The following is an 18,229-nucleotide window of genomic DNA, read 5'->3' as shown; positions in this document are numbered from 1 at the left end:
TGTTCGGGTTAAAAAACAAACAAGTAACTAATATTTATGCAATAATAAACAAGTAACTTTTTAATTTGTATCCGTTTGTATTTTTTTTTGTTTTGAAATCCAAAAGCAAAATCATTAGAATAAAAGAAGCAGTCATGAATGTATATATATATATACACTAAACTGCTCCATTATATAGGTGGGACTTTAATTGAACTGAATTCTACAGAAACTTAAATTGTTAACCATACTTAATCTGTAACCTTCGAAACTTCGCCATCATCAGGATAGACAACTAAGGTAACATATTAATGTATATATATTTTCTAATCGGGTTGAGTTGGTTCGGTTAAAAAAAATCGAAACCCATATTCAACCCATTTAAATCGGGTTTACCGTTTTTCAATCCAATTATATTCGGTTTAAAAAAATTCGATTTGGATCGGATGAAATAGCGTAAGTTTGGATCGGGTTGGTCGGTTAATCCGAACCGTGTACACCCGCACACTGCAACATCATTTCAAAATCAAGAATTGCAAAAAAAAATTTTGGAGCGAATATTATAAAGAGTATAAATTAACGAGTTACTATCATATTTCAGTATAATCTTTTGTGTTATGAGCTAAAATGCTATTGTAAATAAGCTTTTACAAAAGATCCGAATTCGGTGTATTTATAACGATTTTTTAAATAATAATAATAAATAATGATAACAATAATTAAATGCATATTGTTAATAATATCACTTTTTTAAAAACTGATTTTCCAATATGTCAAAATCAAAATATTTTGCATTAATATTATTAAAATAAATAAATTTCAAGTCCCTTCTATACACATAACTTATAACCTTATAAATAAGTAACTGTTTTAAGAAATTATCGAATAACTTTTCTAAGAAATTATCGGGACGAGAGAGGGTCGTACCCGACCTGTTTACTGCAGCGGGATAAAATTCCAAAACCTGTTTTTTTAGAAACAAAATATTAGTTTAAATAAAATCTTATATTTTATATATATATATATATATATATATATATATATATATTACATGACTAATATTGATATACACAAAACAAGCTTAAACCCTAGTTTTGCAGCTACACTTGCACAAAACATGAGATACAGATCTTGTATCTATCACTCCTCTCTATGAACCCTAAAACCCACAAACACTCTCTCATTTTAACCATAAAGATCTAAACTTTACATCAATTTCTTCAAGATTTTTCAAGAAAATGTCTTTTATCACCATTTCAAAGTCATCTCAATTCAATCTTTACAAATCTTTATACCCCTCTTCACTAAAGACTCTACCTTTTTGTTCTTTATCTGCTGACCCATTAATCAAGAATGATGTGATCTTCACTGATTTGAGCCCAATTCAAGAAACCCATGTCCAAGAAGTTGATTTAGAGAGGCCCATGAGAGGAATTTGTGTTGAAGATGGTGGATTAGAGAGGCCCATGAGAAGAGCTCCAAGAGGTAATAAGCCTAATAAGCCTAAGTATCAAGAAAATGTTGAAATTATTTGTAGAATGATGGCTAATAGAGCTTGGACTACTCGTTTACAGAACTCTATTCGTAGTTTAGTTACTGAATTTGATTATGAATTGGTTTATAATGTATTGCATAGTGCTCGAAATGCTGAGCACGCGCTTCAGTTCTTTAGGTGGGTTGAGCGTGCGGGGTTGTTTAAGCATGATAGGGGGACACATTGTAAGATTATTGAGATTCTAGGACGCGCGTCGAAGCTTAATCATGCTAGGTGTATTTTGTTAGATATGCCTACGAAGGGTGTCGAGTGGGACGAGGATTTGTTTGTTATGTTGATTGATAGTTATGGTAAGGCGGGCATTGTTCAGGAGAGTGTGAAGTTGTTTCAGAAAATGACGGAGTTGGGGGTTCCGAAGAGTGTTAAGACTTATAATTTTTTGTTTAAGGTGTTAATGAGGCGAGGAAGGTATATGATGGCGAAAAGGTATTTCAATAAGATGTTGGGTGAAGGGATAGTTCCAACAGTTCATACGTATAATGTGATGATTTGGGGGTTCTTTCTTTCAAAAAGGTTTGAGAGTGCGAATAGGTTCTTTGAGGAGATGAAAGGCCGGGAGATTTCGCCTGATGATGTCACTTACAATACTATGATTAATGGTTATTGTAGGATTAAGAAAGTGGAGGAAGCTGAGAAATATTTTGCAGAGATGAAGGAAAGAAATATAGTTCGTAATGTGATTACTTATACCACCATGCTTAAAGGGTACGTGGAGGCTGGGAAAGTTGACAAAGGGTTAGAAATTTTGGAAGAAATGAAAAGTTCTGGCATGAACCCAAATGCTATTACATACTCAACTTTATTGCCAGGGTTATGTGATGCCAAGAAGATGCCCGAGGCTAGGACAATTTTGAAGGAGATGGTGACAAATTATATTAATCCCACGGATAATTCCATTTTCCGAAGGTTAATGTTGAGTCAATGCGAGGTGGGTGATTTGGATGCAGCTGCTGATGTGCTCAAAGCGATGATTAGACTGAGTATTCCAACAGAGGCTGGACATTATGGTATCTTGATTGAGCATTTGTGCAAGGCTGGGGTCTATGATAAAGCTGAAAACTTGGTTGATAAGCTTATTGAGAAGGAAATTATATTGGGGCAACAGAGTGTGTCGGATATGGAGCCTACCGCTTACAACCCCATGATTGAGTATCTCTGCAACAATGGAAAAACAAACAAAGCTGAAACTCTGTTCCGGCAGCTGATGAAAGTGGGTGTTAAGGATCCAATTGCCTTCAATAATCTGATCCGTGGTCACTCAAAGGAAGGGAACCCTGATTCTGCCTTTGAACTTATTAAGATAATGGTTAGGAGACAAATTCCTTCAGAAGCAAGCGCGTATAAGCTTCTCACTGAGAGCTATTTGACAAAAGGTGAACCAGCTGATGCTAAATCAGCTCTGGATAGTATGATTGAAAATGGACATCTTCCAGATTCATCTTTGTATAGGTCAGTAATGGAGAGTTTATTTGAAGATGGAAGGGTTCAGACAGCAAGTCGTGTCATGCAAGCTATGTTGGACAAGGGGGTGAAAGAGCACATGGACGTAGTTGGCAAGATATTGGAAGCTCTTCTCCTGAGGGGTCATGTTGAGGAAGCCATTGGACGAATTGAGCTACTGGTGCATAGCGGATGTGCACCTGATGTGGATAGTCTGTTGTCTGTACTATGTGAAAAAGGAAAGACCATTGCTGCTTTAAAGCTTGTAGACTTTTGTTTGGAAAGAGAATTGAACATTGATTTTTCAAGCTACGAAAAGGTGCTGGATTCCTTGTTAACAGCTGGGAAGACTCTTAATGCATATTCCATCTTATGTAAAATAATGGAAAAAGGGGGCACCACAGATTGGAGTAGCTGTGAGGAACTAATTAAGAGCCTAAACGAGCAGGGTAACACAAAACAAGCAGATGTCCTCTCAAGGATGATCAAGGGAAAGAATAAAACACTTGGAAGCAAGAAAGGCAAGAAACGAGAAGCCATGGCTTCGTAGATTTTATCATAGCCCAAATTTTGTCTTTCTAGTTCAAAGGTAAAATTTATTGGCTAAATTTCTCCCTAGGGTGTGACAAGATTTCTTCAGCAACAGAATAAGTGGCATGAATTTGTTTTAATGTGTTTTTGTTTTTCATTAAACTCATTCCAAGAGTTTTCTTGGTAACACTCTACTTGATCCTTTTAGCAAAAGTTTGATATCTTCAAAATGCTTAGCTGAGTATTTTTGTAAGAATTGGTTAACATTTTCCTGTTTTTGGTTGAGTTTTGATTTCTGCAACATAAATCAAATATTTCCATTGCGAATCTTGTGGAATGAAACTCGTACTAGCATCTAGAAGTTAAATTGTTAGTCTTCTTAGATGAGAAGTTTTATTTTATACTTGTAAGCAGGCATCATTCTCATAATTGGTTGTGACCTGAAGTGTTATATCAGGTACAAATATTGGACTTAGTTTCATGAAGTGTCAATTCAATACATGATTACAGGACCTAAATATCAGCATTTTCTGTTTTTGATTCTTTCATATGATCATCTCATAGGAATTGCATGTAGTGAACATAATTGGAGTAACCAATGCTTCTACCATTTTTTTTCTCGGGGATTAAATTGCATTTACTTCTGAAGCTATCTATATCTCGTCGTAATTGTTAGTTTTTTTCTTCACACTGTGTCTATTGCTCTTTTGCAATTCCGGTCTCTTTCTTCCCAATGATATAATAGTATGTTATACATTTTTGGATGGAATATAAATAAAGCCAAGTTTCTTGCAGTCTAACAGACACCACAGACTTGTGCAGTTGCATCCTGTTTGGTTTCTATTGTAGCTGTGTAGATAGTTAAGTCTATATGTAAACTGTCTAATCGCCAACTTAAATTTAGTAGGAGATTTATGAATGAATTGATCTCACATTTGCCATCTCCCTTGATTATGATTTCACCATCAAATTAGAAACTTCCTAATCATTTCCAAGGTCTTTCTTCAAAGTTTTTGCCTCTACTAGGACTTGCTGTAATTCTCTTTAAAATATTCCTCTGATCAGTCGTAACACTATTTAGTATCCCATAATTTGAGAAGACAGTTATAGACCAACTGAACAAGCTATATTGGATGTTACTGAATACTGATGTTCAATTTAAAACTTTCCATATAGTGCATGTAGTTCTTGATATCATATGCACTTTGTATAACCATGCAGTGACTTTTTGTAGCTGAAATGGGATTGTGGTTATATTTAGTACTGTTCTTAACATTATTGCTGGCAAAATTTTCTTCAGTTTTTAATCCCTGCTTTTGTCTAGAATTTCATCCTTAGTTCCTTGAATATCATTTGAAACCAAAAAAAAAGGTTCTGCAGCTGATGATAGGAAGAAACACAATCTACTTTCTAGGGTTGCAAGTTCTTGTGGACAGTTCTTCCAGGTGAAAGTGTGAAACCCTTGTTAAATTTTGCAGAGGAATGTCATCACAGTAAACATCTTATATTCTGGACAAATGATAGTTATACAATCTGAATCTATGAATTAAATTACAAACCCTAGGGACACACCAGATGGGGGAATTTTAAGCTTAATTTTTTGTCAGATGATAATTGGTAGCCATGGTAAGAACAGAACTGATATACAAACTCAGAATAATTTAAAATGTGTAAAGATTGTCAAATAAAATTAAAAATATAACCATAAATAGTGTATTTTTGGACAAAGGACAAAGGACATTTTTCCAATACAAACATTCTTCTAATTAACTGCATAACAAATGCTCCTGAAAAATGTCAAAACACACATCTCCTCGACACACTGAAGTTCTAAACACATTCATTCAACTGAAAGACGATAGAATTCTGGTAGTGTAGTGCAGAAAACTGAGTTCTTGTGTACACGCTAGATTACCGTGATCTGTTAGAATCAAAGTGGAAAAACAATAAAATTTTACAAGACCAAATCATAAAAATATAATTTAAATGTATTTTTACCCGAACTCAACTTGATTTGTGGACTCGAACCCAACTAGCCCAACCCGAAATCACGAACAAGATCCGAAACCCGAAACCGTCACGTCCCGTAAAAAAATGAACTTGACTAGTTTTACTTTTACCATAGGTAACAAAAACCCAAAGATTGAAAAACAATAATGCAACCCTAATTTCCCTCTCTCCCAACTTGCTTAAAACCTCTCTTATCCCTTCCCCTTTCTATAAAACCCATCTCTCTCCCTCCTCAACAATTATTCACACCATTTCAACAGCAGCCAACCCTTCTTCTCAACCCTCTCATTACATTATCTTCAACTCATTTTTCTTACAATGTCTGTCTCAACCACAACTGCGTCTTCACTTCACTTCCTTAACCTCACTCCTAAAACACCTCTTCACTCTTCAAACCTCAACTTTGTTTCTTTTTTCACACCAACCTTATCCTTATCTTTATCTTGTTCTGGTACTAAAATCTTTAAGCCCACTTTGTGTAATAAGTTGAAAGTTGCTGTTGATGAGGATGTTACTACATTCTCTTCTGACATTGATGAAGATGAAGATGAGGATAACAGGAGCTTCTCACCTGACCTTAAATTGTTTGTTGGTAACTTGCCTTTTAATTGCGACAGTGCAGTTCTTGCTGACTTGTTTGGGAATGCTGGCACTGTCGAAATGGTTGAGGTACTATATAATTCTGCTCAAGTTTTGATTTTTATTTCTGGGTTTTGTTCTTTATTGTAAAAGATTGATGCTTTAGGTTACTTTATTTCTATGTTCTTGCTCAATTTTGTGTTTTTATTTCTGGGTATTGTTCTTTATTGTCAAAGATTGATGTTTTAGCTTACCTTTACTCAATGCTCATGCTCAATTTTGTGTTTTTATTTCTGGGTTTTGTTCTTTATTGTGAAAGATTGATGCTTTAGGTTAGTTTTACTCGATGTTCATGCTCAATTTTGTGTTTTTATTCCTGGGTTTTGTTCTTTATTGTAAAAGATTGATGCTTTAGCTTACTGTTTCTCTATGTTCTTGCTCAATTTTGTGTTTCTTTACTGGGGTTTGTTCTTTATTGTAAAAGATTGATGCTTTAGGTTAGTTTTAATCTATGTTCTTGCTCAGTTTTGTGTTTTATTATCTGGGTATTGTTCTTTATTGTAAAAGATTGATACTTTAGGTGCTTTTTCTTTAGGTTCATGCTCAAATTTATGTGTTTTGTTTCCGGGTTTTAGAAAGATTGATGCTTTATGTTAGTTTGATTACTCGATATTAGTTTATAAATGACTTATATGTGTGATTGTAAAGACTATCTTGATTCATATGCGCTTGTATGTTATGTAATTGTGTTAGTTGAGTGTCTGTTCAAGGAAACTTTAGGGAAATTGGGTTATCCAACTTGAGAGTGTGAAATTTGCTTATGTAGATGCTAATTCTCGTGTTCTAAGAGTTTTAAAATTTTAACTTGAGTTTATATAATACGTGACCAGTTTTAGAATATTAATACTTAAGTACATGTCACGTGTGTTTGCATATAGCCATTTGCGTTCTTAGAGATGTAAATGTAGGCAACTAGATTTCTAGTCTATCTTGTACTTGTTTAATTATTTTCTTATTTCATGATGCAACATTAAGTGTTTTAATTGGGTATCAGTTTCGTTTTGGTGGAATTGTATGCTTAAGGGAATGTATGATGTATGTAACTTGTTAGTTGACCGAATTTGTAATCTTTTGTAGGTTATATATGACAAATTCACTGGAAAAAGTCGTGGATTTGCGTTTGTGACTATGTCAACAGTTCAAGAAGTTGAGGCAGCTGCTCAGCAGTTCAATGGTTATGTAAGTTAGATTATACCACAAATAATGTATATTTTTTATTCTGTTCTGTGAATGCCTCAAGTTAATTCAAGTTGTGCTTTGGAATTCTATGTTCTCATCAAAACAAAATCCATTGCACTTGGCAGGAACTTGAAGGCAGAGCATTGAGGGTGAATTCTGGACCTCCCCCTCCTAAAGAAGAGAACTCTTTTAGATCACCAAGGGGTGGTGCTGGTGGTGGAGGCGGTGGCGGCAGAAGTTTCGACAACACCAACAGGCTTTATGTTGGAAACCTTTCTTGGGATGTTGATAATGTGGCTCTTGAAACCTTGTTCAGTGAGCAAGGGAAGGTTGTGGATGCAAAGGTGGTCTACGACAGAGAGACTGGTAGATCGAGGGGATTTGGTTTCGTGACTTATGGTTCATCTAATGAGGTCAACCGTGCGATTGATAATCTGAATGGAGCTGTAAGTGTTGTTTTGTGAATTTCTAATATATGTTTTTTTAGTACAGGATCATACATGTCTATGTTTGTTTGCAAGGACTATAGTCCGAACACAATGTTCAAACTGCATTCACTTTGTGCAAATGAGTAGTAGTACAAAAAGCCTTTGATTACTTTATAATGACTTTTCTAATAAATTGCAATGCTGCAGGACCTTGATGGTAGACAAATCCGGGTGAGTGTTGCTGAAGCTCCACCACAGAGGCGCTACTAAGTGTTGAATACTTTTGTGGTACACCTTCGTCGAGAAACATCACAGTACAAGTCTACTGAAGCAGCGGCACTTATATTAGGTATTCAGATTTGTGTTACTCCTTCAACCAAAAAAAGAAGAGCTACTTAAGATGCACATATGATGGCATGTCATTCATGTGTGCATCTTTATATGTAAGGCTTTAGTTAGAAATGCCAGAGTATTTATTTTCGGCTACGAATTTTTACGAAAAAATAGTAATATCTCCATTTCAGGACAGAGGAAGCTTTCAGTTTTCTATTTCTTATAATTATGTATGTCAATTGTCAAATGCTGAAGATACCAGATACAACTTGCTGTAAACACATAAATTTTGTACATTTTCTGACATGAATGACCTTAATTGAAGTTTTGTACTAGCCCATTAACTCTTTTTTGGCTGTCACTAATATATATAGAAATGAACGTGTCAAGAAACCCCGTCCCTGTAAAACCTCAAGGTCTTAGAGAAGGCCCAACCGGATCTATATTCTAACAGAACAAATTAAAATACAGCATCAATGAACCAATCTGCAAACCAATCCACAAATCAGTGAAATCAAACATCCATTACTTTCTCACTTGAAATTTGAACAATGCTTAAAATCAGATATTTACAAACCCACTTCAATCAGATTTCTATTCTCCGTATTCACAAGTTCAAGAAATGGGTTGCACTCAAATGTATATACAGATACTAAACTGACAAGTTTTTATTCGCAAGTAGCTGAAATGTCCTGTACATGGAAGGTGTTTGATAGATGACTGAAAGAAGTGTGGTAATTTGAACTGCATTGTTTTCTGGGTATCCTCAGAGTGGTGATTCCGAGGAAGCGTTGAGGGTATTTGATTTTGGAGCAATGCATAGGAAGGGTTTTAACGCAATCAGGAGAGTAGACTAGTTGACTACTTGTTTGTGCGAAGTACACTGGTTGATTTCATTCTAGATGTGACATTCATTTTAGTTTGAAATTATTCGTATGTGTTTGTGATGACCCGGAAGAGGTGTTCATGGAAAATTTGACAATGAGCATGATGTTGCTCATATCTTTATCAGGTTTAATTCTTTTTGCTCTATATTCATCCTTTAGTATTACGAGTTCCTGTCTGATGAAAGCTCGGAGATATATGGATAATTGGATATCATAAATGACTCTTGCTGTCATTATCTTTATGTACAGAGGATTGAATATAAAATTTAACTTGTGTGCATTAGATGATGAAGCAGGTCTTGATGTTGTGGACTTGAGTATAATGCTCATTATTGATGTTGGTTTGCCAGTACAGATTGGCCTACTTCATCTGTTGTGATCTCTTACTAGAAGTTTAAGATGATGACTGGTCTGCATACAACTCTAACAAGAAAGAGGCCAGAAACATCCTGAGTTTAGTTTTTGATTTCAGTAAGGTTCTCAGTTGCAGGATCATTTCTCATTAAGATCATGAGCAATCAGGAAATAAGTGCTGATTCTTCAGTTATTGGACTCATAAAATGTTCAATTCCTTCGTTTTATCGCACTCCTATCTAAATCATGCTGGTTATAATTAGGCAGTAGTTCATGTAGTACATTGACTTATAACTACAGTTTGTTCTTTTTCGCAGAAATTGCCAAGGTGTTTGAGCTTCAGGCTGTTATGTTATGTTCGCTGGCAGAAAATTATTAGGAGCTTGTCATCTGTAAAGTTTCTGCTGTGGAAATCGGAAAAAGTGAGCAAATGTGGTTTACGGTGTTCAGTGTCACAACTCACAAGGCTGCAATGATATCAGCACTGCTCGTGGATTGTGGTTAGTATTCGAAACTTTCACAAAGTTTTACATATTGTAGCATTAGCACAAATAATTAACCAAGCTTCCTGTTAGTTTCCGGTATTAACAATGGGAAAGCCAATCCAAAAAATTAGTACTGTATGAATGAACATATGAGAATAACAAGTCTTGCTATATGAATGTAGTTGCAAAACACTCATATTACTGAAATTTCCTCCTTCCATACTGTCTAATCTACATGTACAAACTTATTGTAATTGCCATTTTTACCACATAATACCTGATAAATTATGACTTGACTAAATGGATATAAATATACCAGTCGATAGGTCGAAAGATATATCTGCAGACAGCTATAGAAATTGTAAAGGCTGGGTTATCCATGGTCATATTCCAAATTATGGAAATTTCTTATAAAGTATTGGTTTCGTATTTAAAAGTATAAGATACACGATTTAATTGTTGTGAAATTTGATTTAGATATTTTTTACTGCGTATTACTCATTTAGCTAATTTTGAAATTTATTTAATTATCTCCGTGAAAAACAGATTAGTGACTTTATTAAAATGTCGGTGTACATAGAGGAGATGAAGTCTTTATTGGTTATACTGAATGATGTCAGAAAGATTTCAACTTATAGTTGGATTGATTGTTCATGTGTAACGGCTGCAACGCCTCTGCATATCTCTGTACAGTTAGTGGCTCACCTCACCTGGTTGCATTGGTAGTTATTGAGGTATAAATATGGCTAACTAGTTGATGGTTTACACTTATGCTAAAGCTGATTTGTGAGAGAAAAACTAATTGCATCATACTTAGATGTGTCTCCTATCGCTATTGGCAGCTTTGATTAATTCTATTGTCAGTTCTGATGGTTGTTCATTACTGAGATTCTAGACTGGTAGAAAACATTGCCAGGTATCAGTTTCTCTTAAGGCTATAACATTATTACATGATGGTGTTTAACAATGTATAAAGAGCATGAAGTATATATACCTTGTAAAAAAAGCAGTGTTCATACTCTGTTCCTCATAGCCAGAAGCTATGTTGCCCAGACCCTTAATTTTGCCTCGAGTACCCATGTTGGACAATTGACATTTGGACATGGATATGTACACTCTGACACTTATTTTAAAGCCAAATCATGTAACATTTTCAAAAGATTGCGAGTCTGACACTTGGAAACTTATCCATGTTGGACTCTTCAACCGAGTCTGGGTAAAAAAGGCCAAAAGCCTTTGGTTGGCCACTCATCTTTTGTATGGTTCTACTTGTGATAAGGATGTGTGGACATTATCAAGAAATCTAGGACCCTTCAGCGATGAGCACAATATGCTTTGAAGCTTATGCATCCTGGATACTCCGCACCATTTTGACTGATCAGTTTTTTTAGCAAGTATTCCCTAATCCCTGCTAATTTTACTGATTTACTCCCAATGCGTACTTCTACTACCATGTACAGTGCTTGTTGAAGCAATCTTTCATTGTATTGAGTCTGTGTGCGCGCCTAAATATTGATGGTGGAATATAATACTTTCACATGCATGGTTGTGACAGTTTAATCCACTTTTATGACGCAATTTCTGGTTTTAGCGAGAAACATTTCCCACAACTTCCAAAGGACAGTTAGCTCTATAGACCTTCCATAAATCTCAAGAACATCAATGTGCTATATGTTTCCCGCAATCAACTTGATCCTTCCACTCTGGCCTTTTTATTCAAACACAGAGATGTGCACTTAAAATTATATTAATTTGAAGGAGGCATTTTCATTTTAAATGAATCTGTACCATCACAAACTCGAATGTGTACGTGGGATAGGTGATGACATAGAGGACTTTCGTTGTACTTTACTAGAGGTGAAATAGAAACACATCTCCATTTTTCCTAGCACTATGTTTCAGTGTGACTCGAGAGCGTATATAAATATTTCTTGATTATTAATAGTTTCTCTGACTTCTAAAATTGTTGTTCTCATGCAGTTTGCTCGAGTGAAGGATGGATATTTTTGCGGTCTATGGCATAGTTATCACTCATTAATGAATTGATGCTTTGTAGAAATTTAGCTTTCTAAGAATTAAACTGTTTTTTGCTCAGCTGTGATAAGCAGTTTAGTGCAACTCTCTACAGGATATAAAAATTTTTCAGACAGCTTTGATGCTGATGTGGCCCATTTCTGGAAGCTTCGAAGAAACCTGTTTAAATAGAAGAAAAATTACCCCCTCCAACTTTCAAATCGAAGTACTCATTTGTCTTCTAAGAATGCTATGACTAAGTTGTTTGATATGAAAGTTCAGGTGCCAGTGCTTAATATGATTGATGGTACATCCTGATACAGGAGGTGTGTTTCAGCAATGGATGCAGCATCAAAAAAGGCGAGTGATATCGTTGTAGGGATTGTGTGCATTGGTGTCATTGGGCTTTGTGATGCATCAGTAATTCCCCTAGCTGGCCAATGCCACAGGCCACAGCCCACTGCAGATTTTCCAGAGATTAATCAAATTTTAGCTCCCACCAAAGTCTATTGAAGGCTATTCTTATGTGCATTACGGAGGTTAAAGCTGCAGTTTTGACATCGATGCCTCTTCAGTGGAAATTGTTTCAACAAACTGCATTTTCAGGTTTTTACTTCCCAGATTTACGTGTTCTTATCAAGGAGAAATCACATACATTTACAATTAGGAATAGTATTTTTTTTCATTAATGAATCAGTATGCTGCTGCCAACTTATAATTTAGTATCGAGGATCGACCTTGAGAGATTGGTGCCTAAGCTTTGCACGGGCTCTGAAACGTCCCAGTGATCGGTGCTCAGGAGATCTGATTCACTGATTATACTGAAATCTGCAATATATGTTGAAATAACTTTACAGAAATACATTTCATTTCAAGCACAACTGTCTTGCTTCACCATATTTCCTTACAGAGATCCACTAGGCTTATTAGGTCAGGCCTACCAAAGGCCCAAACATCTACCAACTTTCTTAGAACCCCTTTTAAGATCAAATCATCATATATAATTATGCATTTCTATGAAAAAATACACCAACTGACTTTAGAGTTGAATAGTTTGTCTATGTTTGTGTAGGGTACTCTAGCAAATCTCTGCTTGAGGATTAAAAGGAGAGTGGAAGACAAATTGATGAGGCTGAGGCATAAACTAACTAGTAAAAGAGGGACAAGCTAGCTCAATAAAGATAGAGGTGACAATTATAGGGTCCCAAAAACATAGTCAGATGCCTCAAAACTCTCCTCTTTAAATGTATCAGACTTGTCTTCACGGAAGCTGGTCGAGAACAATCGATTGTTAGCAACCATCCGTCCGCTATAATTTTCCGCGGACAGCAAAAAACTTAGAGATGATGTATTAAGCGCGGATAGATGACGTGAACCCCCTGTATTCACAAAAATTTTCAGTATTACGCCTATCCGCGACAAATTATAGCGGATAGATGGTTGCAACAATCGATTGTCAGGGAACACGATCCGGTCCTTGTCTTTATAAATTCTTCTAACTTTCTGAGTATGCATCACTAATGGGACCTTTCTCAAACTTTGCATTTGATAATATCCCTTTCGGTGAGAAACTTTGATTCTTAGTCAGCAAAGACAACCCTCCTCACTCTATCTCTCCCTAGTTGAACTTCAAAGTTTCTTGAAAATGTTCTTTAAGTTGTTAGGAAAAGAAAGCTCAAGATGTCATTTCAGAATCTATACTTTTCTTTAAAGTGTTTAACCTAAAGAAATTGCATAGTATGTTTATAAGGTGAAAGATTAATGTTGAATAAGTTCATCATTCAACCTGGGAATATGTGACATGTTGGTTCAAATTTCGGGTCCATACCGACGAATATTCTCATAAATGTAACCACTTTAGAAAATACGTAAAAATTCATCGTAAACTCTCGAATGATTATGATTTGTAATGATAATCAAATTCGAACTTATATTCTAAACAAAGTGCACTACATGCTTCAACGGAATAATATTGTAATATGAAAATTACTTGCTATTTCGTCAAAGCATCACACTACATTTGTTAATAGCCAATAACATGATAATAACAAATAATTAGGTAAATCCCATGTGAATAATATCATTGGTTAAGGTTTGTTTCGACGCTTTTTCAATTTAAGTGATCAGTTTTTTGTCTGTTTGAAGTTGGTATTGATTCTTGCGTATATGTTAAATTGTTATTTTCACTTTTTACCTATCTTGACACGCACACACAAACCGGGGGTCTTTCGGGAAACAGCCTCTTCATTCTTCGGAAAGAGGGGAAGACTACGTACATTTTACCCTCCCCGAATCCTGCGTTAAGTGAATCCATACAGAAAGAGAAAAAATTAAGGAGAATTATGCGGAGAAGTACTGAAGAAAATTGAAGAAAAAAAAGTGGAGATTGTCTTGAGACTTAACTACAGCTTGGGTCACTTAAATTTATATTTTATGCTAAAATTCAAACCGAATTTTAGTTTGACTTATTAAAACTGTATTAACTACCAGATCCGTTGTAACTGGAAAAGATCAACTCTTTTTATTAATTTATGTTGGATTTGCGGGGCCATGAGATCTGATTAACTAGTATATGTTCTGTTAAATATTATGTTTAGTTTGTAATGTTTCTGTTTAGTCAACTAACTACCTAGTTTAAAGATTGTTTAATGTCTTTTCACCCTAGCAACTGCAAGAATCTTAGCTCTTTTTACTTAATTTAATGCTGTTTACTGTTTGACATGTCTTGTGTACAGGAAAGCGTCGGTAAGCTGGGACTAATGTTTGGCGATATGTCTTTCGCTCCCTTCACGACTGAGAGTTTGAATGTTGTCGTTACGAACATGGCATGTTAAGAATTTGAATCTTGTCAAAAATAAGTCGGATATGTGAGTTCCGGTGTGTAACTATACAAAAACCAATGATCTCTTAATTTGATGATATCCCTCTCGCTCCCTTCATGATATGCATGTTAAATGTTCGACTTTTGTCAAAAACAAAATCAATATTAGAATGTCAAAAAATTCGAAAAATCCGTTATCCGTCCGAAAAATCCACATTCGTATCCGAGAAAAAACAGATAGTATCCGTTGAAATAAAACGGATATTATCCGTATCCGAATCCAGAATATTTGAATCCGAAACAAAATACATATATGATATTTTAATTATATAAACATATAATTATATATAATGTAAATTTTATTTTTTTATTTTATAGTGTGTGTAAATGCATTAAATAATACATTTATACAAATTTTATATAATTGTACACATACTTTATACATATATAAATATATCATTTGTGTTTAATCGTTAAAATGTTCTAAAATTATCGTCAATATGATAGGACCATAAGAAAAATAAAAAAAAATCAAATTATGTACGAAATATCCACATTCGTATCTGAGAAAAAATAGATATTATCCGTATCCGAAATAAATCGGATATTATTCGTATTTTAATCCGACAATTACGAATACGGATACGGATATGGGCAGATGTGTATCCGAATTCGAATTATACGTTTGACGGTCATTCCATATGTGAGTGTTTCTGTATCCGCTTTAGGTAATTAATTTTTTTCTGCTGATGCAAAATATATAAGAATAGTTTGAATTTGGTTCTTGATTAGAAAAATGCTGGTTTGTTTTCAATTTGGATTGATTGGAAAAGTATTATTTGATAATGCTTGAAAATTGCAGTTGGTTGGAAGGGACCTTGACTTTAGACAGAGTTGAGTAAATAATTTAAAAGGATGCATCAACTTATTCGGAATCTAGAGTCCTCTGCATCAAATAACACTTTTTACGTATTAGGATCCTGGATACGTACTCACTTAACTTGACGAGATTATGAACAAATACATATTAGGATCCTGGATACGTACTCACTTAACTTGACGAGATTATGAACAAATATATGATTGTTAAACACCTAAGCAATGCACCTATCATTGATATTTACCTCTTTATCTTTGTTTCTTCTTGCTCATCCTATACTGCTGCACTGTTCTGTTTATGAATAATTTGCTGCAGTGTCCTGTTCTTATGTCTCAGAGTTTTCTTTTAATAAAAGCTAAAATGGACCTCAACTTTGTGCATCATTAGGTTTTGTCATATGTAGTCTGCCACAAGAGCATCCTTTTCTTTAGTAAGATTCCAAACACTCTTATCCAGTTCTCTTCAACAACCTTATCTTATCAACCCTCTATGGCTCTATCTCAATTCTCAATTTGTGTTTTGTACACATGCATGTTAGTATGAACGCACTACATCCCTTAACCATGTCTCGATGTAGGCGGTCTAATAGACAATTGACGATCACATTAAGAACTGGTGTGACTGATACGATATAGACACTTGACCATTGCAGTAAGCATGTCAGATTGCCCTGTTGATGTACAGCGATCATTTTCGGATGTGACTGATACGAAACAGACACTTGACCATTACATTAAGCACGACATGTTTCCATGTTAATATACAACGATCATTTTCGGGACCAAAAGTTGGAGGTTATATATGCCAATGTGAAGAAGATAAGAGGGAAGCATCCTTGATCATTTTCAAAGGTTTGATGTGGGGACAAAGCAAGGACAAATTGAAATGAGATGTTGATTAAGTGCACTATATAGAGCAGTAATATGCATGTTTGTTAAAATGTACACCACACAAGTGATCCAAGATAAGATGAGCACAAACCATGTTGTGCTATATTAAGTAGAAAAGAAGAGATGATGTGCCCTTTAAATTGGTATAGACAATGTCAAAGGTTAAGTCCCTTAATATGTTACATCTTACAGAGACCATGAAAGATGGAGGATAAAAAGTGTTGAAAACTGATGATAAAAACTTCAATAGGTCCATGTCTTTTCCAGTGGCACAAAAACTGAAAGAAACATTTGTCATTGGTTTGAAAAATGGTAGTGATATTGTTGTACTCTTGGGGCCAAGTGGCTTTATGGGGTGCAATTGCTTTTATTTGCTCACCATGTGACCAAATGGTACAGGACAACAAGACTCCATGACAGACCTGTGGGATGACCAGTCTTTACTTAAAGTAAAACATCTCAGGCAGGTAACCTTTTAATCATGAAATTTATGTCTCTTTTGTTTTCAAGGGAATATATACTCGGAAATGTTAAATTCAGAGCCGTTTTTTAATTTCCGGAGCAAATTTACTATGAAACGACTATATTATCCTCAAATTAATTTTTTTCATGATTGTTGATGTACATCCGGGGAGAGCAGTTTTGTCTTTATATAGCTTATTTGCTCTGGAACTTAAAAAACAGCTTTTTTTTTAACATTTACCTATATATATTCGGGGGTCAAGGTAAAATGGTTATTTCGTCACTGTATACTGGAGTCACCGGTAATTTGCAAGTAGTCATCAAGTTAAAAAAGCTTTCAATTACATCATTAAATTATATTTAACTTGCAATCACGATACTAAGCTCAAAATATTTGCACCGCCGTTAAAAACAAGCATGCACGGACCTCCGAGAACCGGACATCACGAGCTTCCATTCACACCATCTACACCGAGACCTCCGGCTATGGGGTAAAGTAAGAGTGACCTGCAAGTTCACCGTAAACTATTTGCTTATAGACTATAGTTATGTTAATAATATTTACTTTAGGGATTTTATTTAGATATGTTTGAACTCTAATATCATTCAATACATGGACAAAAGTGTGTAAAAGTTTGATGTAATTTTAGCTAAGTTTGATGTAATTTCAGTTAAGTTTGATGTAAAACTTCATAATTTTAGTAGAGTCACTGGTTCAGGCTTGATCATTACTCACACTCTAAGTTGAAACCATCAATCTCCTATTATCATTGCAAATCAGAGAACATACATCAACTGTGCTGCTGCAACTTACAGGTAAAGAGTGTGTCAGCTGTACAGAATTTTGTAAAAAAAATTGTACAGAATGACGTGGAACTTGATGTAGGGTATTTTAATTGGTGTTGTTGATGTGAATGCAGATGACTCATTTCAATTAAAATCCACCACATGTCATTATGTACAAATTTTTGTACTACACCAAGCATTTTCCATAGGTAAATGCCAAAGGTCTCAAAACGGATCTCAAATGGCCCGTATCATGGTTTAATTATGTCTTAATGACCTTTTAAACCTCAAAATTTGTACTAATATACCTATTAGCCCCTGTAGTTCATTATTATACTTTTTTGCCCCTTAGGTACTGAAAATGTAACTTTTTACCCTTAGACCGACCGATTTTCACCCAGTTTTTTCCCGATTCAAGGGTAAAAAGCACATTTTGGATAGCCGATAGCCGATAGCCGATAGCCGAAAAGGTACGATTTTAAATTTCAGGTTTTTATGAATACGTTGGTGCAAACTTTAAGGCCGAAAAGGTCAATAAGCCTTTAATTAAAGATTGT

At 35.0% G+C, this 18,229-nt stretch overlaps 2 protein-coding genes across 2 annotated transcripts; both read left to right on the top strand.

The window, feature by feature from the left end:
- The first annotated feature begins 1,050 nt into the window (after positions 1 to 1,050).
- LOC141708982 (large ribosomal subunit protein mL102 (rPPR5)-like) lies at positions 1,051 to 5,902 on the top strand. The gene has a single exon (XM_074512855.1). It carries the CDS (start codon positions 1,218 to 1,220, stop codon positions 3,522 to 3,524), a length of 2,307 nt encoding a protein of 768 aa, XP_074368956.1. The 5' UTR covers positions 1,051 to 1,217; the 3' UTR covers positions 3,525 to 5,902.
- Positions 5,834 to 8,429, top strand: LOC141708983 (29 kDa ribonucleoprotein A, chloroplastic-like). The gene is made up of 4 exons (XM_074512856.1): positions 5,834 to 6,184; positions 7,232 to 7,333; positions 7,459 to 7,779; positions 7,969 to 8,429. Exons 1-4 carry the CDS (start codon positions 5,834 to 5,836, stop codon positions 8,029 to 8,031), a joined length of 837 nt encoding a protein of 278 aa, XP_074368957.1. The 3' UTR covers positions 8,032 to 8,429.
- The last annotated feature ends 9,800 nt before the right edge of the window (positions 8,430 to 18,229 follow it).

Source organism: Apium graveolens, chromosome 2 (assembly GCF_009905375.1).
Source record: "Apium graveolens cultivar Ventura chromosome 2, ASM990537v1, whole genome shotgun sequence".
Classification (NCBI taxonomy): Eukaryota; Viridiplantae; Streptophyta; class Magnoliopsida; order Apiales; family Apiaceae; genus Apium; species Apium graveolens.
Note: the sequence above shows the minus strand (reverse complement) of the source record. Positions and strands in the feature narration are given on the sequence as shown.